General features: G+C 38.1%; 1 protein-coding gene across 2 annotated transcripts; it reads right to left on the reverse strand.

Moving 5' to 3' along the window:
- Positions 1 to 4352: 4352 nt before the first annotated feature.
- Piga (phosphatidylinositol glycan anchor biosynthesis class A) lies at positions 4353 to 20022 on the reverse strand. 2 transcript variants are annotated; one of them, XM_090325968.1, is made up of 7 exons: positions 19966 to 20022; positions 15565 to 15967; positions 15188 to 15342; positions 9969 to 10101; positions 8997 to 9129; positions 8598 to 8804; positions 4353 to 5129 (listed from the first exon to the last, which is right to left on the reverse strand). In XM_090325968.1, exons 2-7 carry the CDS (start codon positions 15903 to 15905, stop codon positions 4863 to 4865), a joined length of 1236 nt encoding a protein of 411 aa, XP_090182094.1. In that variant the 5' UTR covers positions 15906 to 15967; positions 19966 to 20022; the 3' UTR covers positions 4353 to 4862. The 2 variants fall into 2 exon arrangements, with proteins under 2 accessions (XP_090182094.1, XP_090182093.1); XM_090325967.1 differs by having other exon boundaries at positions 15188 to 15967.
- Positions 20023 to 23666: the final 3644 nt, after the last annotated feature.

The following is a 23666-nucleotide window of genomic DNA, read 5'->3' on the forward strand; positions in this document are numbered from 1 at the left end:
ATTTTTAAATGCAGTGAGAAAAATAAAATGAAATATGTTTCTGAACACATGGAAACAAAGCAACTTCTTTGTATCCATGAAGACAAGTGTGACTATACCCAGAATTTATATTGAGAAATATTCTCTTCTCACTCTGAGGCTTATGAAGGATTAAGCTCAATTCTAAAATATGGTCAGTTAAAAATATTTAAAGGGGCTGGGAGTTTGGTCTAGTGGTAGAGTCCTTGCCTAGCATGCACAAAGACCTGGGTTTGATTCCTCAGTACCATATATATAGAAAAGTCGATGTGGTGCCATGGCTCGAGTGGTAGAGCGTTAGACTTGAGGAAAGCCCAAGTGCAATGCCCAGGCCCTGAATTCAGGCCCCAGGACTTACAAAAAACATAAAAAGGATTTAAGCCAAGTGTGGTGGCTCAGGCAGGATCTGAGGATCATGGTTCAAAGCCAACCTGGGCACTGAAGTCTGTGAGACTCTTATCTCCAATTAACTACCAGAGAACCAGAAGTGGGGCTGTGGCTCAAGAGGTAGGGTGGTAGCCTTGAGCTGAGGCGCTCAGAGACAATGCCCAGACCAAGGGGTAGGGCAGAAGCCTTGAGGTAGAGTTCAGGGATAGCACCCAGGCCCAGAGTTCAAGCCCCATGACCATCAAAAAAAAATTACACACACACACACACACACACACACACACACACACACACACACACACTTAACAGCCGATCACTGGTGACTCACGCCCATAATCCAAGCTACATAGAAGGCTGAAATCTGAAGAACATGGTGTGAAGCCAGGTAGAGTAAGAAAGTCCATGAGATTTTCATCTCCATTTAAGCATAGAAAAATCCAGAAATGGAGCTGTGACTCATGTGGTAGAGTGCTAGCTTTGGGAAAAAGGAGCTCAGGGACAGTGCCCAGGCCTGTAGTGAAAGGCCCAGGACTAGAAAAATAAAGTATTATTTTAGGCAGAATCTAATAAAAGGCTTATCATGTTGCCTCTCCACATGAAATTGAGGGACACAGAAGGAATTAGACGACTTGCTGTGACAGTTTCATCCATAAAAAGGTCCCACAGCTAGGATCCTTCCCAGTAAATCATTGGCTTTCATTTTCAAGCATCAGTAAAGATGGTGGCTCTCTGAAAAATGTGGGCTATCCTTGGTCACGGCAGTTATAATAAAATGGGTGAAACAACCAAAGATTCCACAAACGGACAAAATTCCCTAGATGGACAATATTCGCTTCCCAGTGGGCCAACGTAAGTGAAATTAATGAATCTTCACTCTCACCAACTGATCTTTCTGCATTCATGTCTATATTAATTTTCCTAAACTTTGAAAAACTTAATAAATGTAGGCCAAAGGAAAACTGTTAGTACAGACTAAAAAAATCTTAATATTTCATACAAAAATATGAGAGCTCCTAGCACTTAGGCAAACTGAAATCACTATGTCTCCATAAGAATTGTTTTATCCACTATTATGAAGGCTGATGAGAGCCAAACACTGGTAACTCCAATCTATAATCATAGCTACTCAGGAGGCTGAGATCTGAGGTTCAAAGTTTGAAGCTAGCTAAGGCAGGAAGGTACATGAGACTCTTAAACCAGAGAATTCTGTTGTAGGGAACTATCACCAACATTGTAGAATGCTTAGCAGAAACCCTGACCTGTATCTACTCAATACCAATACTACAATCATTCAGTGTTTACAACCAGTCATGTTTCCAGATACTGAGATATGTTACTTGGGGGGAAAAATCCCTCCCTACTCCCAGTTAAACCTACTGAGCAACAGACTAATATAAACGATGAGTAGAATCAAAATCTCACTAAATACCATAGAATACAAATTAAATCCTGCACAGAATTTTAAACTGTACAACTTTGAATGTTTTGGGCATTTGTATGTTTTTGTATATTGTTGTTTCATTCTTTTGGGAATGAAGAGAAAGAGACTTTTAAATATATCTCACAAATTGAGTATATGCATAATCCCAGTTATTCCGGAGGAAGAGACAGGAGGATTATGAATTCAAAGCAAAGTTAGTGAGATCCTATCTCAAATACCAAATAAAAACAGAAGGATTGGGGCTTTCTTCAGGTGGTAGAATGCCTATCTCACCTCTATAAGGCAGTGGGTTCAATCCCAGAACTCTTAAGAGGTTAAAAATTACCTTGAGGGGGTATCAATGTATTAGAAGTAATGCATCTACTACCTGATGAATATAACTGTAACCCCTCTATACATTAACCTAACAATAAAAAATAAATCATAATAAAAAAATTGCTAAAATTTTTTAAAAAAAAACACCTTGCCAAAGCAAGCACATGCACTGGTGTAACCTATGAATGATGATTTCTTTGTACTGCTACTAACCAAGGGGCTGAGAAAGCTAGACATCTTTAAATAAAACCCCAATTCAAATTTCTCTTAAAAATATCTAGCAAGGCATAAAGTATAATCATGTAACGCACACACATATAAACAAGTATGTGAATGCATTAATCTGTCTTATGTGATAACTCTACTGCAACAGCAAAAAAGGGCTAATTTGTATCAGGAAACAAATATCTAATGAATATCTAATATCTAATATCTAATGGTTATTTCTTGAGTTACAAATATATATATATGTATATATATTCGAAATAAAAATGACAGAGACTTTTCATCCGAAGGATACTTCCTAAAACAGGAAATAACAGATCAAGCACCAAATTAAATTTCACTGAAAAAGAAAATGAGGGAGCTGGCGAGGGGTATGTCCTTTCACTAGTAACTAACGTTCTATCCACAGAACAAGACCAACTCAAAAATTGTCAAAATGTCATTTTTGTCTTTATTTCTGGACATGTAACAGATTTCAACAAATCATCTATATATATCTATATATATATAGATACATATATATATATACAACTGTTCATAACATCAAAAGAAACACAATTTATTTTTAAATAAACCCCTCATCAATGTTAAGTTCACTTTCAAATAAACATTAAGTACGAGAGTAGTGCAATGTGTTTCCACATACTGACTAGTGCAACACTGAAAGTTACATCTAAGGAAGCCTGAAAAATATCTCTGTAAGACAAATTTACCTCCATTTGTTCTAAGAAAAATAATTTTAACCTATAAATCATATATCTTACATGCAAATGTAATTAATTTTCACCTTATATGTTAAAGAATTAAACAACAACTTGGAAAAAGTTAATGAGAGAAGAAAAATAGTGTGCCTTTAAAAACTGCTGAATAGAATAAATAAAACCCAGTGTTAACCATTTCTCACCCTCCCATGAATATTGGCACTGTTTATGTCATTATTTGCATGTTAGTCTCAATGCATAAAAATTCTAATGGGACTCAATGGTTTCTTATCAGTCCATTTTTCTGCAACAAAAGAATCCCTAACATCTAGATTTTAAAAATTGCACTATCACATTTGGGTTTTCATATAAACAAAACACAAACATATCTCTTTCCTTTCAGTGGCAACCAGAGAATAGGTATGTTAAGATACTTTTTTTTAAAAAAGTCAAAAGCTTTGTGAATGCTGCTGTTTAAAAAAAATCTTGTAGAGAATCACAATACTGACAGAATCAATCTAATGCACTCAGAGGTGCCTCACGATGTCTTCAGTCTTCTGCTCACAATTATTCTAGAGTTGAAAAGATTAATAATGCATACACACCATGTGGATAACCTGGGGCTCGAAAACCCATGGCTCTGGGGAACACCATAACAAAATCTACCCACGGAAACTTACTTGTTCCTGTTCCTAACATTTTCACAATCAATTCACTATAAATGAAGCATTCTAGAGTAACGCCATTTTTTTTTGCACATTGACACAATACTTAGCAGACATCAGCTAGGCCACAGTGGAGGGTTGTGACTGATATCAAAAGGACAGAGTAGCAGCTGGTTTTGAGATGGCACACCTCATACATTCTGTTCAGAAAACACGAAGGCAGTTTAAAAGGCCTAAATTATGCACTGAAACATGTGCAGAGTTTTTCTGCACTATCAACAGTGATATCGGTCCCTAAAATTTACAAAGCAAAACTCTCTCCAGAAACACTACTAAAGACAAAAGCTCTACCTAGGAGAAAGGATACAACAGGATCAAAGAAGTACTTCTGGCATTACAAATGTGAATATTTTTGGCATGGATAATTTACCATTTCCTGTCAACTGTGACTACAATGAAATAAGCCATCTGAATAACGAACAAATGCATTCCTGGTCCTCATGGCAGGAACTATCTAGCTCAACATATTACACAAAGCAGGTGCTCAACACACACTGGCAACACACTATATTACTCAAAAAAAACATATGTATTCATGTAACACTTACTGAGTGGACCCCAAAATGTTTAGGAGCAGGATCAAAATGTTTAATTAATGTACAAGAACATGACTTAAAGTAGCTCACATAACTGTTGTACCTCTCTAAAGAAAATCTGTAAACATCTGGTAAAATGTCTATAACTAATGGTAGAACGTTAAAAAACTGGCCAAAAAATGCCCAGAAACGTTTGGCCCTTCAGCACCCAAAGCTCCCAAAATAGAAGGTTAAAACATCTCTGCTAGAGGGATTTCAGTAATATGAAATTTTTCATACCTGAGTGGCTTAACTATTTTCTCCTAAATCTAAGGAAGTGCAAGGAGTTTCAACACTCAGGAATTGCATATGGTTTTATCTTTCCTCAAAATAAAACATTGAATGATATAGAGGTAGCATAACGGACAAAATGAAGTGTAAAACTGATTAACAAACAAAACCAAAACAAGGTTATTTTCAACCATCTTAATAGAAGTATTACAAATGACTACGATTTTACAAGCCAGGCTGTCTTCTACCTGGTTTTAGACACCTTATCCCTCTCATTCTCTTTTTTACTGACAGGATACTGATGAGTCCATGCTCCTCCTGGCCCAGTGGCATTCACTGCAACATCAATAACAGAATCAGGAGTCATCCATCTCAGGAAAATGAGGAAGAGATAGTTGAACACAGCCAGCAATGCAAAAATGTAGCCGGTTACTGGGCCGCAGTGAGAAATGAGCCTGTCCAGTCGCTTGTCCATTGGAAACACAGCTTCTCTTGCCACCATCTCATATACCTGGAGGATAGAAGGCCGAAAATGAGTGCTCTGACCCATCACACTCCTGTGACAAATGTCCATAAGTGTTTGAGAAATACAGACAGAATTTACTCATGTTTGCTACTGTCATTACAACGATACCCATATTGAACTTACTCATGCTAATTACTAACTTATGGTTCAAAAACTGAGCTAGATTTGGTGTGATATGTAAGCTACAGTTTTTCTCTACTTAAGAGATTTATACCTATTTTAGCCAAGTACTAGAATACCAAAGTCCTGGGAAGTCTGACTGGCTTTTCAGATAACCATGGTGTAAATATGGCAGGGGCCATATTTAATTCATTAGTTAATTTCAGCACTGCTCGAGCAGAACTGGTCTTTCCAAATGGCTTGAATGAGCAAACAAAACTGACACCAGCACAATCAAGCACAGTAAGATGGCTATAATCTAGTTGGCTTCTGGGGAGATGCTACTGAGCATGGATGCTCAAACTATATAGAAGCAGTTCACAGATCACACACAAAAAGTAAGGAATTCCCAAACATATCAATATAAGTCAAATACTGGTCAACAAAATCAAGTTTACGGCCGGGTGTTTGGCCTAGTGCTAGAGTGCTTGCCTAGCATGCACGAAGACCCAGGTTCGATTCCTCAGTACCACATACATAGACAAAAGCTAGAAGTGGTGCTGAGACTCAAGTGGTAGAGCTCTAGCCTTGAGAAAGTCCAAGGACAGTGCTCAGGCCTGAGCTCAAGCCTAGGACTGGCAAAAAAAAGAATCAAGTTTACTGCTGAAAATTGGCAGTTGATGACTTGCTGAGCACAAGACTCTAATAAAATATTAAGAAACAAAGGTCTCTAATCCTACTTGCTTACAATATATAAAATGGTCCAGCATTGCTGTTTTTTAAATTCCATTTGAAGATTATTTGTTCTGAGTCTCATGTCAGGCCTATAAACTATCTCCTCCTCAATCCAAGGAAGTTTTGACATGCACTGAAAATTCTGTAGATCAGTGACCTCTGAAAGGCACAGGATGTGTTCATCTAGTTCTACCTTGAAGATATTTTAGATACAAACATTGTGAATCAGAATAATATTGAAAATCATGTGGAATTTGATGAATTATGCTCACAGCATGAAAGCCAACTTAAGTCGTCAATTTTCTATTTAATATATTAAACTGAAAGGAGTTGAAAAGGATCAAAATGTCATAGAGTTAAGAACATCTTAAGAGATAAAATAATAATAAGAGGGCCAGGGGCGTAGCCTAGTGGTACTCACCTAAAATGTGCAAAGCCCTGGGTTTGATTCCTTGGTACCACATACTCAGAAAAAGCCAGAAGTGGTGTGCTGTGGCTCAAGTGGCAGGGAGCTAGTCTTGAGCAAAAAGTGTCCAAGGACAGCACCCAGGCCTTGAGTTCAAGCCCAGGACTGGCAATAATAATAATAATAATAATAATAATAATAGATGACTATGAACAGAATTTGATGATTTCGTTTTCAAAATATATACTATAAATTGCCAAGAATATCAAATAGAAACCTTTTCACCGTTATTTTAAACTACTTTAAAATGCAACTAAGAGAAAATGATATTAAAAATCCTACTTAGCTCTTTTAATGTATTTTGACAAACTATCACCACAGCTCTGTTCTCCTTTCTCTCCTCAGACTCTTAAGGTTTGCACGTTGTTAATCAAGAAGGTCAAATGACAATGCACAGAGATGTCAATGTCAATCAGTTTTGGAATTCAAGGTGCTATCACCAAAGAACCATAGTCCAACCAAATACTTCTGCCAATAATAACTGATTTCAACCTCTATTCCCAAAGTGTCACATTAGAATCTTGAGAGTGGTTGGAGAGACAAGGACATAAGAAGATGGAGCCTAACAGCTGACTCTGACATGCACCCCCCACATAGGGAACCAGTGCTAGACTCTTCCAAAGGAAAAGATCTGAGGATCACAGTTCAAAGCCAGCCTGGGCAGAAAAGTCCCTGTGAGACTCTCATCTCCAATTAACCACTCAAAAACCAGATGTGGCACTGTGTTTCAAGTGGTAAAGCACTAGTTAGATAGAATAAGGACTCTAAGTCAAAATCAGGCAGCAGTTTTTCTTCTCTTTTTCTTTTTTTTTTTTTTTTGTTGGTCATGGCACTTGAACTCCGGACCTTGGCGCTGTCCCTGAGCTCTTCAGCTCAAGGCTAGCGTTCCACCACTTGAGCCACAGTGCCACTTCCTCAGGCAGCATATTCTACAACCTTACTTTCCTGTCTTATAAGAAATCTATATCTGCACCTGTACTTTTGAAAATCATCCATTACTGATTTTTATTTATGATCATTATGCGTGCTTTTCATGTATATTTTGAATTCTAACCCTGGACTCACTCAAATCAAAGATGCAAAAAAAATCTCTTTTTTCTACAGAAATGCAAGGTAGTAAAACTAGCAAAAGTGCCACAAGAGTTTTGACAAATAGCTTGAATTAAATACTTACATGTTACAAAGTTGCCATAATAACCAATACAACATTTTTAAAATAATTTTATTGCGATTAATAGAAGGGTTACATTATATTCACCAGATAGAAGGTGCATAACTTCACAAACATTGATACCCTTTCTCATGACATGGTCCCCATCTCCCTCCCACCCTCTCCAAATACAACATTTTTTTTATCAGTCATGGGTCTTGTACACAGGGCCTGGTTGCTATCCCTGAGTTTTTCTGCTCAAGGCTAGCATTCTACCTCTTTGAGCCACAGGGCCACTTCCAGTTTTCTGGTGTCTCATGGACTTCCTTGGTTGGGATAGCTTCAAACCTGTGATCCTAAGATCTCATGTTCCTAAGTAGCTAAGATTTCAGGCATGAGCCACCAGCACCCAACTACCACATATTTATTAATGGGCTTATATGCTCTAGAATAATAAACAGCCTTAACAAAATTTAAGAGATTTTAATACCAGTTTTGTCCCTAAATGCTATGATTTCTAGAAAATTTTATAACTTCCTTATACCCAGTTTAATGAGGAAACTACTAGTATTACTAGTTTAAGATGTCAAGTATAGTAATTAGTCTAAAAACATTAGCTTACTATGTATACCAGAGGAATGCACAATTGATATCTTTTTGTCTAGAACTTAACCAAAAATTCAAAGGCTGCCAGCCTGGTAGCTCGTACCTGCAATCCCAAGGATAAACGATGAATAGGTAGGAGAATCACAGTCCCAGACTAACGTGAACAAAAAAAGTACAAGATCCTTTGTGAAAAATAGCTAACGCAAAAAGGGATGGGGCATGACTTCAATGGTAGAGCACCTGTCTAGCAAGTAAAAGGCACTGAGTTTAAAACCTCCCACTACTGAATTGATACAAATAACAAGAAATAGCCAACTTCTAGAGAAAAGAAAGCAACTGTATGCATGCAAAATCAAATAGGAGTTGAGATACAATCTTTCTGTGGTATGTCACATACTTTTTCTGTTCTCTCTGCGACATTCCTCCAGGTGTAGAAAGTCTTTACTATGTTATGGATCTTTTCTGGAGATAGCAATGTGCCCGATTTCAGCTGGCAAATAGCTTTTTCCAACCCTTCACACAAAGATTTGACTGAAGGCTCACATAAAATAATAAGATTTTCTGGGAGCACCTCAGGAATTCCACCAACCTTGGTACTTACAACCTTCAAAAGAAAAAAGGAAAAAAAAAAGAACACATGATCTACCATAAGCATATCTCAAGAAAACCAATGAGACCAAGTTAAAAAATTACTTTAGTGTGGGTCTTATGATTTTTTTTACAGTGTCTTTCTTGGGTCTTATGATTTTATTTGAAAATTCAAATACAGAACCCCAACAATGTCAACCCATTTTACCTGTAAACCACAACTGGCTGCTTCCACGATCGCCATGCAAAATGCTTCGGTAAGGGAGGTATTAAGAAAAATGTGTCCTTGAACTAAGACATTTCTAACATCCTTGTGTTCTAAAGCTCCCAAAAGACGTACCCTGTTTTTTGCAAATGAGAGGCAAAGAAAGGTGTGAAAAATCATTCTACCAAAGAAATTTTAACTTCCAACTCAAATTTCCTATTTATAGTATCCTTAGCTTTTTATCCCTCAAAAACTTAGCATCAGACACTAATATAAAAGAATTATATTACATACAACTACTTTTGTATTTTGTGTGTATGTACTGGTACTGGGGATTGAATACTATGTTAGCTTTTTGGTTCAAGGCTGGTACTCTAGAACTTGACCCATAGTTCCATTTCTGGCTTTTTGCTGTTTCATTGGCTTATCTTATAATTTTTCCTGCCCAAGTTGGCTTCTATCAGGAATCCTGAGATCTCAGCCTTCTGAGTGGCTAGGGTTATAGGCATTCACCACTGGTACCTGGCCACATAGGTCTAATTTTTGTTACATATGCCAGATTTCTTTCACCTTCTCAACAACTAATGTACAGTTAAGGAAAAGATTAATATACTTTCATGATTAATGTTAAAGTATAATTTCTCAACAGGAAAATGAGCCTTTTAAAATTGATACTTCACATGTTCAAGTATTATCTAAATTACTGAAGACCTACCCAAAATGTAGCATACAGCAATTTATAGATTTATGTCATACTATTTAAATCACATTATATGGCATGAAGTTTGGAAACTTCTCTAGTGCCTTCACAGTCCCTCCTATACCTGCTCCCCTATGTCAAATAAATACTGGAATAATGGGAAAAAAAGTGAATTCTTTTAAGTTTTCTCATCTGTACTGTATAAGCACCTCCCTTATGTGAAGGAGAAACATGTCTAAGGCAAAGCATGAAGTCACAGACCACTGATATCATACCTGTCATGGAGATGGTATCGTTCCCGTACTTCTTCCAGAATGATTCTCTTTGGTCCCTCTCCTCCAATTATGAAATTTAAATCTGGGTATTTCTGACAGAGTTCAGGTATTATACCACTAAGCAAATCAGTCCCTAAAAACATTGAGCTGAATGTTAGTAATATTAACATATAAACTTAAAAAAAATCAGAACTAGCAAGAATGCACTCACTTGTTTTTTAAAAAGTATCAGCGTTGTTGAGTCTGCCCTCTTTTAACCAGACAAATCATCTCCCCTAAAACCTTTCTTGGAAGAGTAGAATCATCTACAAAATGCCAGTGACCTCTATAACTTTTTGATACGGAATCTTACAATGTAGCCCAAGCTGGCCTTAAACTATGATCCTTCTGCCTTAGTCTCCCAAGTGCTAAGATGACAGCCATGTGCCATCAGTTTGAATTACAATTTTGGAAGATACAAATTTTACATGCATTGTCTTCCACATTCCCAAACAATTCTCTTTCAACATACTTTTTTAAAGTTATCCACTTGTACACATCACCTATTTCTAGAACACATATCTACTGGTTTTCTCCAGAGCACACAGGTAACTACAATCAAGGTGTTGCCCTAAGCTTTGTACTGTTATATTAAACAGGGAACCCTTTGACCTTGGTAAAGTCTCCTTGATCTACTAAATGAAAAGACCTATGGACCTGAAGTCCAAAGTTTTTCTCTGCTATAAAAATCGTTTTTTTGGTTTTTGCCAGTCCTGGGACTTGAACTCAGTGCCTGAGCACTGTCCTTGGACTTTCTCAAGGCTAGAGTTCTGCCACTTGAGCCACAGCATCACTTCTGGCTTCTTCTATGTATGTGGTACTGAGGAATTGAACCCAGGTCTTTTTGCATGCTAGGCAAGCACTCTACCACTAGGCCAAACTCCAGGCCCACTGCTACAAAATTCTATTCCTATATGATTCCAGTTCCTGTCATAGGAAAGGGATAAACACCAAAGTCTTACTGCTGCCTCTTCTTTGTTCAAAATATAGTTTGCATAGGAAACTTTGCAATGGACAATACACTATTGGCATAACTTAAATGAGTAGTTTATTCAAAGCAGTTTTAGCCCATTTCCCCAGAACAGGAATAACCAAGAGTGACAGGAACTCAACTGTCAGCTCGCTGTCATCCCTAGGATAAAAGGATGAATATTGGTTCCTTTAAAAAAATTAAAATAATTTTTTTTATCATTTGTAAATGCAACCTCAAGGAATGTAAAGAAATAAGATAAATCACGCCCTTATAATTGGTAAAAGTGACTAAAGCAACAGTAATATTTACCCCCTGAGAATTTAGTTCATCAACATTATAAATCATATACATTCAAAAGTAAACAAAATAATTCAGCCAGAATAAGATTAATTTTAAAAAAATGTATACACGCATTCTCTTTCCCAAAACTGGTGGATTCTTTCTAAAACAGATGGTGGAAGAATGATACATATAATGTCATTTTCATTAAATAATTCAAAGTAAGATTCATTACATAAACTCTGCTGGCATTTTCAAACTGACTGCATATACTAGAAATAAATTCACACACAACTTTTCTAATTTATAAAGGCTTCTTAAACCCTAAGCTATCTTTGTTTCAAATCATTAGAAATCAACTGAATTTCTAGATTAAACTGGATCATGGCTTACAATTCTTTGCATTCATCTCCTTCTATTCCTTTTCCCCTTGTTTCTTGTTCCTTCCATTTTTAGCGGGCTGGAGGGTAGAACTGGTTTGAACTCAGGGCTCTGAACTTGCTAGACAGATACATTATCACTTGAGCTATGGTCCTAGCCCTCTTTCCTACCTTTTCGATACAATGTTGAATCTATTCTTCCAATAAAAAATACAGCAAAAATCCTAACTGTTAAAACTACCATTTACTGAATACTTACTGGGCTGGCAATGTACTTGAAATGCATGTCATTTAGTCCTGACAACCACAAGAAAATAAAACTGATTAATATTGTCAGTGCTTCATAATAATACTCTAGGAATAAAAGCTTTTAAAATTCCTCACTATGAAACTTTTTCCCCTGGTTCCTCTAAAGACTCTACACTTTTTATCACCATTTTCGCACAAAATAGTCAAAGAAAACTGCCTCAATTTGCTTTTAAAACTTTCTAATAAAAGTATAGAGAACTAAGCTTAATTTTAAAATGTATACATGTATAAAAAATCACAATTTTTATATTAATGTTCTAATCTATCCTAGAACAACAGAGGCTAAGATGGGAATAATGAAACAGGAGGCTTTAACTCAAGAAAAATTGAACTCATATTTGTAATCTCTTACTTTATAACCTGGGTGAATTACTCTGAGATTTTTTTTCCTTTTTAACATCCAGATGACATCTATCTTATAGTTATTGAGAGGGCCAGGTGAGGTATGGTATCATGTATAAATATTAACTGCAGAATAAATGTTAAGTTGTCATTACCACTATAGCAAGAAGTGGGATATGTTTGCCATACACAGAACACAAGGAAGCCCTGACTGAGAGAGAACTCAGAAACCAATCAGGAAAACTCAACTAGGAGAATTTGGTTTATTCTCTCTTACTTAAACCACTCCAATAGGTCTTTCATACCTGGCCCAATGAACACTGCCTGATGAAATTAGTTTGTTAATAATGAATAGACTATTAATAAATGTTAATCCTTGATCACTGCAAGCATGTTATTTTTTTGGCTATCTCTTAAAATAAAAATAAGCAAAGCCAGGCACAGGCAGCTCATGTCTGTAATCTTAGTTACTCAGAAAACTGAGATCTGATAATCACATCTTGAAGCTAATCAGGACAGGGAAATGGTTCACATAGTACAACATCATCTTCGACTGAAACACCTAAGAGAAAGTGCTTAGGCCCTGAGTTCAAGCCCCAGTGCCAGCAGCAAACAAAAAGTAATCTACTTAAAAGAGCTAGAAACATGGCTTAGTGGTGGAATGCTTGCATAGCATGCATCAAGCCTTGAGTTCAATTTCTCAGTACTACATAAACAGAAAAAGCCAGAATTTGTGGCTCAAGTGGCAGAGTGCTAGCCTAGAGCAAAAGAAGCTCAGGAACATTGCTCAGGCACTGAGCAAAACAATAGATGAGGCAAGATTTCTAAGCTACAACAAACACATCACCAATATCCCAAAAGGGAGTCAGAAAAAAAAATGAAAGCCAGTCCATTAACCTCTTTTGATTAAAGAATAGAAGCATACTACTGACTTTACCCCAGCAAATACAGTACAATTCAAGTGTTCTCACCAACCTTCACTGAAGTGAACTGTTGGATCAAGCAAGACCTTTCCTTCCAAAGGTCACCTATATGCTGAGAAAGGAATCTATGGCATACTACTAAGCTTCACAATCACCAAGAGTTGGTTGCAGGGGGGTGCGGTGAGGGGGAGGGTAATCGGTACCAAGACATGTGAAAGGGTATCAATGTATGTGAATTAATGCACCTTCTATCTGGCAAATATCATGTAACCTTTTTATTAATTACAATAAAAAATATATATAAAAAAGAGTTGGTTGCAATTGTTCAGAAGCCTTAGATGCCAGTTTTACTTGTCACTAAACTGAAAAATTAATCATAAAAAAATCACACAAACTGAGAATGAGTTAAAAAATGTCAACTCCAATAAAATCACAGAAAGAAGTTCTTCACACAAGGGGTGCCCTAAACTAAGTAAAACTTAAAGCAAATTAAAAATTCAGCACATTGCTGACCCCTTTAGGTTTTCTTCTCACTTAAAAGAAACCTACAGAGACAAAGCTTTGTGATGACAACTGTATGATGATATAGCCAAAATCAATAAAACCAGAACTCAAAGCTTTACACCAAGCTATTGATAATTCAGTGTGCAGCAGTAACAACATTTGATTGTAAGTTCAAATCTTTGAGTATATATAATTTTAATGAATAATAATTATTATGCTTTCTAAATGGATCTGGAGTGAAATCAGTAGGATATATAGCACTAGGAATAACGGACACTATGTCAGGATTTAGTATTTTCCTTATTAGTACAAAAGAGAAAAATGATGTGGCTTGTGTCCTACTTTGTGATATGTTTCAATAGTGGGCAAGTTTTCCAGATAGCATCTAGAAGACTGTTATTATGTCTTAAAGAAAGACCATTAAAATAACCACAAATTCTAAGGTGTTGTACACCATACTAATAGTGTTCATTAGTACTACAGAGTACTAAAAACAATTCTCAGGCTAACGACAGGTACTTGTTGAGTACAACCTAGATGATGTAACTTATGGGAACCATCACTGAACCTTCAGGAAGCTCCCAGTGCTGCCTAAATTAAAGCAAATCAAAAATCGGGATGCAGAAGTTGAATAACTTGTCTTTGACCACTCAATGGGACAATCAGGCTCTAACCAGGAACATCTAATTCTCTTTCTTTCACCACTTACCTGCCAATATATTAATGTTTTATACACAATTTAATGAAACAAGCAAGCTATGAAACAACAGCACTCACAAAAAATTCAATTGATTTTGACAATACATACATATATATGCAAACAAGTAATAAAATCAAAACATTCATCAACAGCTGCTTTTCTTGGTTTTTAACTCATTTCCAATGAAAACACATTATTTTTGCAATCAGAAAGAAAAGGCCATGTGAGCTCCATCCTTAGCTACTTTTTTTGGGGGGGGAGGGGTGGCCATGGGGCTTGAACTCTAGGCCTGAATGCTGACCCTGAGCTCTTCAGCTCAAGGTTAGCACTCTACTACTTGGAGCCACAGAGCCACTTCTGGTTTTCTGGTGGTCAATTGTAGATAAGAGTCTCACAGACTTCCGTGGCCAGGCTGGCAGATCTCAGCCTCCTGAGTAGCTAGAATTACAGCCATGAGGCGCCGGTGGCCTGGCTGTCCTTTACTTCTTACCATATATGCCAGGCTGTTTTAATTTTCCAAAAATTCTCATCAATTAAAGAGCATCAGGGTATTGCTTTTGTTTTTTTAGTAACCATCAAAACATCAAAGGCTGTGGGACAGCATTCATCATCATTCTAAAAATTCTTGGATGAAGAAATTTGACCTTTCTTTGCTATAATTAAGGCAGAAGCAATTATAAAATCATAAAACAAAATCATTGTATGCAATTATTCAACAACTTTCTATGAGGAAAAAGTCTGGAATGCAAATATAGCTATCGTTTCATTACCTTTTCTGTAAACAAGTCTGCTGACAACAACAATAGTTATTATACTATTATGCCTTCTAAATGGGTCTGGAGTGAAGTCGGTAGGATCTACAGCATTAGGAATGACGGACACTATTTCAGGATTCAGTGCAGCTCTTAGTACAGTATTTTCCTTACTAGTATAAGAGACACAAATGATGTGGTTTGTGTCACAAAGAGACACAGTTAGAAGCTTGTTTGTAAGCACCGAGCTGACGTCAGCAAATCCAAAAAGGGAATGATCTGTGAAGACTGTCTGTAGCCCCATTGTCTTGGCGTGGAAGAGAGCATCGTGGGCCATGGCAGAAAAAGAACTATGGGAATGGATTATTGTAACTCTCTCCCGAACAAATATGTACCTGAGCAATGGCAGACTGTGAAAGAGGGTCGTGGCTGTAGATTGGTTGTACATGACTTTCAGAGGCAAATAATAAACTTTGAGGCCATTAGTGAGGTAACGGATGCCTTTGCGATTTCCATAAGCATGGGTGACAATTATGACCTTGTGCCCTCTTTCAATCAGGCACTGAGAGAGCTGGTAAATGTGGCTTTCCACACCTCCCATATTTGGATAGAAGAAGTCAGACACCATGCATATACTATGGGTACGGTTTCTAAGGGAGGAAAGGCTTCCAGGGCTAACTGGGGTGAGTGCAGCTGAGTGAGGCAGGTCATGTCCACCTGTTCCTCTAAAGGCCATGCTGAGATGGTTTAGGCATCGGTTCTTAGAGCAAACCAATTAAGAAATGTGTCCTCTGCTACCTGAAAGACAGAAAAGCAAGATCTTAGCTCAGAGAAACAGCACATTTTCTACTGCAGATCCTGCCCAACGAACTTCTTAAAACTTTATGCATATGCACTGTATCTCATACATATAACTGAAAAGCACAGGAATGGCAACCATGTACATGCACAGATCACTCCCCAAAATTCTGCACATAGTCAATCTCTCATTTCCCTACGATGACCTTTCTGCGTCATTACCATGATCACACTCCATATCCCAGAAAACAAATTCTTAACCATGGATTTTCTCTTGAGCCATGCAACTTGAGCCCACCATTTACCATAAGGGTGCAATTTCTCTCACTTTCTTTCTATTAAAGTTTTTGCTTGGCTACTTTTAAAGTTACAACCTGGCTACTACTTAAAAAACTTTTAGCCAGGCACTAGTGGTTCACTGCTAGTAGTCTTAGCTACTCAGAAGGCTAAAATCTGAGGATCCTGGTTCAAATCCACCCCAGACAGAAACCCATGAGGCATATCTCCAGTTAAAATCTGCAAGTGAAGATGTGGCTCAAGTGGTTGAACACCAGCCTTGAGTGTAAAGGCTGAGTAAGAAACATAAAGCCAAGGTTAAGCCCCAGTTATATAGCACAGATAGAGAAATTAATAATTTCATTGTTAAAGTAAATTTGTTAGCTTTCCCCCGGAAATAAAACACAAGCATATAGTGAATTAACTTATTTGACATTTACCGACACACTATACAACAAAACTAGATTTTACTTCAATGGCTTAATTTAGCTCTAAATGTACTGCTACATATAAATCTTAATGTCATACTAAAGTATATATGTACGTTTCCCCTATACTATTATCACTTTATTAAATATCCAATATACATCAGGCACTATATGTTAAAATTTTCCTGTAAAAACATACCTAAAGTAGTTAGAGATACTTGTCTGTTTGGTTGGTGATCACTCCTAGCCCTTGCATTTAACAATTTTCCTCTTTACTTTTTTAAGACAAAAATCTAGCTATGTAGTACAGGTTGACATTAAACTCAGCATCCTCCTGCTTCTGTCTTTTGAGTTCTGGGATTATAGGTTCGGACTGCCCCAACTGGGGCTCCCCCATTACTTTAGGACCTAGAATAACCCAAAGAACATAGTGGTAATCAATTACAAATCTTTGGCCTTGGGCTACCCTCAACTATCATTGAAATCTAGCTAAGTGGTAGAAGGAAGATAAGATGGAGAGAGCCAGAGGCCCAGCAATACCAATATTCTTACCTGAATCCAGTTTCTAACCAAACTATTAGCTAAATGCATCCACCTTAGAGACCACTAGCAAAAGTAGCACAAATACTACCACCTATAGCTAGAAGAGTCCAGAATAATGAAAAATAATACAATGGTTACTATTGTATACCACTATGTAAGGGAGAAGTTTATCCTACAGAAAAGGATAACTACAACCCAACAGGCTAGAATTTCAATTTAATTATACTGGTCTTCTACCTAGTTTTGTAATATACTTTAAGAGCACAGGCTTGCCCATTCATTCATTTGGGTGAAAGCCTACTTTTGTGCTACAGTGATATAGTGGCTTCCACAGAAACCACATGATCCACAGAGAATAAAATATTTGCCATCTGGCCCTTTACAGAAAGTTCATTGATTCCTGCTCTAGAGTTAACCACTGATTCAATTAATCTAATAATTTTCTTCTAGCTGGGGTGTTGGTGGTGCACACAAGTAATTCTAGCTATTGAGGATGATGAGACCAAAGGATTATAGTTCAAAACAAGCCAGGGTAGAAAAGACTGACAGATTGTATTTCCAATTAACCAGCAAAAGGCCAGACTGCAGGCGTGGCTCAAGAGGAAGTATTGGCTTTGACCAAGAAAACCAATACAATACACACACACATACACACACACACACACACAACACACGCACACGCACACACACATTCTGCTCATATTAGCTTTGAGGTTTACACTAAAATATACCTGGAGCTAGATCTATCTTGGAGAACAACTTTTTCGAGTGTCATATAGAGCTCATACACCTTCCTTATTCAAGGACAGTGACATTCAATCTTCTCCCTTCACTTTTTCCTTAACCTTATTCATCCTTCCAACACAGTTGGAAACTGAAAGCTAAACTCAAGACAGACTTAATTTTGGGCCATGTCTTACATGTAAAGGGAGAAATGCTTATTTCATGGGTCTATAAAGTCTCACCCGGGTCCATAAAGTCCCACCAATGTGTAATCCTCATTCCATATTAAGACTTTTCACTAAAGAGACTTTTGAAGAAACTTAACTATACAATAAGAAGCCATCCTTAAGCCCTTAAGTTTCAAATTTCACCTGAAAATTTAAAAAATACAAATTAACTGTGTGCAGAAAAATTAACTACCAAATCTAACAAATTCATCTACATTTTACATACTCAAAATACAACATGAATGTTTATCAAACAGAATGTACTGAATATTGAGATTCCTGAAGCAAACTTCAGCTTTTAAGTTGTTTAACATTGTCTTACTGTAGTTTTGTGTCTCCATTTCCAAGTATACTTAGCTGGTGTTGTTTTGATTTTTTTAAATTATTTTTTTTCTGTGCTGATCCTGGAGCTTGAACTACAAATCTAGACACTGTCCCTTAGCTTTTTGCTCAAGGCTAGTGCTCTAATACTTGAACCACAACTCCACTTCCAGCTTTTCTGGTAGTTAATTGGAGATAGGAGTCTCAGAAATAGTCTCTCAGATTTTCCTGCCCCAGCTGTGTTTGAACCACAATATTCAGATCTAAGTCTCCTGAGTAGGTAAAAATACAGGTGTGAGCTTCCAATATCCAGTTTTTATTTACCTTTAAAAAATAAAGGATAACTAGGAAAAAGGTAAGTTATGAACCAAATGTAATTATTAAAAATTTGTCATTAAATCCAAAGAGTACAAGAGCGAGGACTCAATAACTGCATACCCAAAACTATGGACATAGTAATGGAAATATAAATATAACTAATAGACATAAAAACCTATGACTCTATAGACATAATGTTTTATTTCATAAATTAATGTTTCTATGACATACAAACCCTTAGCCTAATTTTGATTAAGTTCTAAATACTAAGTCCTAGTGATTGTAAATAGAGATTTCCTCCTTGAACACTTGTTTGTTAAACTTGTCATTTAAAATATGATGTAAAAAAATCAACGTTAATAAATTCTTTAATTAAAAAAACTGTTAGTGAATACAGAAAAAAATTTGTCATTAACCACTAATGCTGTAACAAGTCTACCTACCATCCTATTATCACTGCTGACAGCTCCAGTATACAGTAAAATTCCATAAATTGACATTTTAAAACTGGAGACAGGCTTAATAGATCTAGAGAATCTCCCGTGCACTTTACCAATGGGAAAGCTGCCAAGTTGAACGAATGTTCTGTCCTAGAACTCCACCCTGCCACTTAACATGGTCAAGTCGGGGGGAAAAAAAAGTCTTAAAATTCTCGACCACGGTCAAAGAGTTCCAAGGAGTCGTTTACAGTAGTGGAGGCTCTCAAGAAACCTCAGTAAAGAAGCCTCGGGAAGAAAGCCCCGGGGCTGAGAATCAAGACCATCATACCGAATCCCAACGCGGCGTCCTGGCTTCACTCGCACAGAGGTAGGCTGGAGAGCGCTTAGGGCCAGGAAGTGGGGGCGAGCCCCAGTCAGTCCGCGACCCTCTCCAAGACAGGCAATGTGAGACCCAGACCCAAAGGGAGGAGGAAGAAGGCCGAAAAGTAGACGGGAGTTGGAAGCCCGGCGTCCCAGAGGCCCTAGTCCCTCGCTTCACTAACTTCAGCCGACGAACCGGCTCCAGCCCCATTTCACTACCCAGACGCTCCAACCCAACTTCCGGTCCTCTAGCCGGGCCATCTTCACTCCCTCTTAGCCTTCCAGGGTTCTATTGGAACGGTCCAAGCCGGTCCGGGAAAAGGCCGAGAATGCCGGAGAGAAGAGGCCAAAGGAATATTTACCGGCTAGTCCCATGGCCGCCAGTGTCCGGACCTCCCGCGGCTGTAGTCAGAGTCCCGCCCCACTGTTTTGACGTACCAATCCCGAGCGTCCGCGCCCGAACGCCGCACCCCGGACACAGCCAATTACAAAGAAGGATTGGGGTCACGTGCAAGAGCGGCACTCACTCAACCCCACCCTTCAGCGCGGGAGGTGGCTTCAGCGACCACTAGCGCCGGACTGCAAGGCTGAGGTAAGCTGGGAGCATGCGCGGCGTGGTTTCCTAGTTACGGCGTCTCTTTTCAGGAAGCCTTTTCTCGCCCGCCTGGCTTCTGATTGGACAGATTTGAGCTGAGAAGGCTACGGAAGCCAAGAGGAAGCCAGAGTCTGAGTGGCGTTTTGTCTGAGATGATTCGTTCCTCAGCGGAATGGTACTGGTTCTTACCATTCTGGCAATGTTGTCCGATGAAAGAAATTAAAATAAAATACAAATTAAAATTAAAATACAAAGTAAAGGCAAATCAAAACAGATAAATATATGAGGCTGGAATTTCAGATTTTTTTTAAGGGTAGTATGCCCCCAATTTTGAAGACGTCCCTAAAAACCATATTCAGTTCCTAAAAGCAATAGTATCTTGAAATTCAAATTGGACTACACAGCTGTATTTTATCTGCAGCCCTGAAGTCAGGTGAACAATCTAAGCTCTGACTTGAAATATCTACTCCTATTCAAATGGGTTCAAGTAGCTGTAGTTGTGCTTGGCAGGGAGGCCAAAGAATCAGTAGTCTGAAAAAATATCTACCTTTCATCGTTGGTATTAGAAGTTTTACAACTCTGCCATGCAATTTCGTGAATAAGCTCCTTTAGGAGCACAATCACTGCCACCATTATTGTTATTTGTTTTAAACATGAAGCATGCCTATTTATCTCTGAAGACCTCTTTTTTTTATTCCCTCCTGAAGCTTCCAAGGATTATTAAATATTTGTATTCTGCTAGCAGTATGGCAAGAGACATGTGTGCTCTTGTTATGGAAAGACTGCACCACCTAATTCAGATGCACTGTCTCTATAGCCTCAAAGAACGAGTCCATGGACACACAAAGGAACAAGTACAACAGCAAGGATTTATTGCAGAAAAAGAAAAGCAGAGCTCCTGTTAGACAGGAGGGGCAACAAGGGCTGGTACCACCTGCAGTTCGTTGTACAGGGATTAATCAGGTGTTCTAGGAGAGCTAATGTGGCTGTCCAGAATACTGGATAGCCAGTGGGCCATATCAGTTTCCAGACCCAATCAGAGGCTCCACACTGCCTGCACTGTGTCCTTACCCCTCTGACTGGGTGCCTATTCTAGCATATACCTCTGGGACGCAATCACTTCACTGTTCAAGTATTTCAGGGGCAATGGGTCATGACATTATGCCAGTGGCTGCCATGCACTAGTGAGCTCGGCCATGGTGACATGGTATCTGGGGGCCTGCACCCAGAATTACTCATCAAGGCCATGGTGATGGATGCAGAAACTCTATACGAGGAGGTCATTTTCCCTGATCGCCTAGTCAAGCTATTTTTTTTTTGCTCTCATTCTAAACTCTGTCCTAAATAGTTAAAAAAGTAAATAAATTATGAGTCTGCCCATGAAATGTTCACAATCTCATATGGCTACATGATTCCATTTATAGTTAAATCTTAAAGAATAGTATTTATTTAAGACTAATTTCTAGTAGTCAAAAGTTCTAGCAGGATTAAGAAATAATTCTAATAATAGGGTAGTGCCTGAGTGTGGCCTCAAAGTATGTCTTTATTTTCTTAAAAGTCACTAAAATTAGAGAAAAATACTTACATATACTGATTTCTGATTACACTTAAAATGATATGAAGATAATCAGTGTCATTTGTGATATTAAATGACCTAAATAGAAAAGATGTGAATTAAGTGTAACACCTTCCCTGAAAATGTAGTTCTTTGCAAATTCATATGTAAATGAGATCCCTTTGATAATTTTGGAGTGAGAAGGTAACCAATGTGTATTAAGTTTCTACTGTCTATATGGGTTTTTTTGCCAGTCCTGGGCCTTGAACTCAGGGCCTGAGCACTGTCCTTGGGCTTTCTCAAGCTAGAGCTCTACCACTAGAGCCTCTACTGTTTATATGAAAAGCACAATGAAGAAAAAAACTCTGGCAATCAGCCACACCCCCAAACCAAGATGAAGCTAAGACACATGTCACAGTCTATAATAAAAGAAAGTTGTAAATGTTATAATAGAAATACAATAAAATACTGGAAGTTTGGAGAAAAAAGAGTACTTTGGCTTGCTAGTATTTAGCTAGGCAAATGAGTGAAGGAAGTCCATGAAGGTATTGGGAGCAAAATCATTACAAAAGCAAAGTAATGGATGTCCAGAGACCAATAGCTGTCAACCATTGCTGTGTGACAATGAGAGCAGAAAAAGAACCTGGTTGGGCACTCAAGACAAAGACCTCCTCCCATAGAGGCTCTGCATCTCTCACCATGGCCTTGAGCATTTGTGTATAACCGCCTCTGGACATCATGTCATAGCCCATTGCTCCTGGAAGACTAGGGTAGAAGCAGTGGACTGTTTGGACCCTGGAGGTGTATATAGGAGCACAAAGAACATCCAGTCAGTGGGGCTCAATGATGCATGGAGAACTAGAGCAGGATGTGTAGAGCCTATGATTGGATTTGGACACTGATGTGGCCTGCAGGCTCTCCAATGATCTTGAGAGTCACGTAGCTCTCTCCTAACTTAACTAACCATAATTAACTTTACATGACCTCAGCACAAGCACCCAAGTGATGATTGCCCTGGGAACCGCTCCTGTCTAGCAGAAGCTAAATGTATCTTTTTTTTCTTCAATAGATCTTTGCTGTTTTACTTCTCCCTCTAGACCCATTCTTTGAGACCCTAAAGACAAAGGACCTATCCAGGTGTTGCAGTCCTTCAGAATCATTTACACAAGGAAGAAATATGGAAAGAAGAACAGCCCTTTTGGTAAAAGTAAGAGAAACTGGTAGAGGATCCTCCACAAAGAAAATGGGCTTGATGTTGGTTGAGCCTGATTTCCAACCAACATGACACTTTGAATTAATATTTCACAAGCCTTCACTCTTCTCATTCTACTCCAAACAGAAAAAAATAAGAGAAACAATATAAAAGTTTGAGCTGTGATAAAAAAACCAAAGATCCAAGGAGAAAGAGAACCAAAATGTAAAGTGCTGAGCAGGACCAAAGCCATGTAGATCCTAGACTCCATAGGTGGCAATAAGAATGCGTAGAACATGGTTCAGCTCCTGTAGAATAATCGAGACTAATGGAACTCTGTGTGGCTGGGGACAGGAAATTGCATTGTGACAGATAGTTACATTGGTGGCTTTAATAAACAACTTGATAGCAGGGACATCCCTGTCTAATCCCCTTTCACATTGACTCTGGGGTATGACTATGTGAATTTGCCTGGCCATTGGGACCTCGATGAATGAGAGACTACAAAGGTTTGGTAAGTGTTAGGAATTGGGTCATGTCCTATTGGAATCATTCCTCTTGAAAGCCAATGGCAACATTGGGAACTGTAAAGTGTTAAATGATGAAAAGGCACATGGAGAGAGGCCTTGAAAAATGAGCGACTTTGGCCTAGTGATAGAGTGCTTACCTAGCATGCACGAAGACCCAGGTTCAATTCCTCAGTACCACATACATAGAAAAA

This window comes from Megascapheus bottae, chromosome X (genome assembly GCF_031878675.1).
Source record: "Megascapheus bottae isolate mThoBot1 chromosome X, mThoBot2.hap1, whole genome shotgun sequence".
NCBI classification, from domain to species: Eukaryota; Metazoa; Chordata; class Mammalia; order Rodentia; family Geomyidae; genus Megascapheus; species Megascapheus bottae.

What these genes read in the sequence shown, in the direction of transcription:
- Piga (XM_090325967.1), bottom strand. Translation starts at nt 15,905, where the DNA reads ATGGCCTTTAGAGGAACAGGTGGACATGACCTGCCTCACTCAGCTGCA. An exon ending in CGATACCATCTCCATGACAG is followed by an intron (nt 9,130 to 9,968) that starts GTATGATATCAG and finishes TGCAAAAAACAG; the next exon opens with GGTACGTCTTTTGGGAGCTT. An exon ending in TCGCAGAGAGAACAGAAAAA is followed by an intron (nt 5,130 to 8,597) that starts GTATGTGACATA and finishes TCTATCCTCCAG; the next exon opens with GTATATGAGATGGTGGCAAG.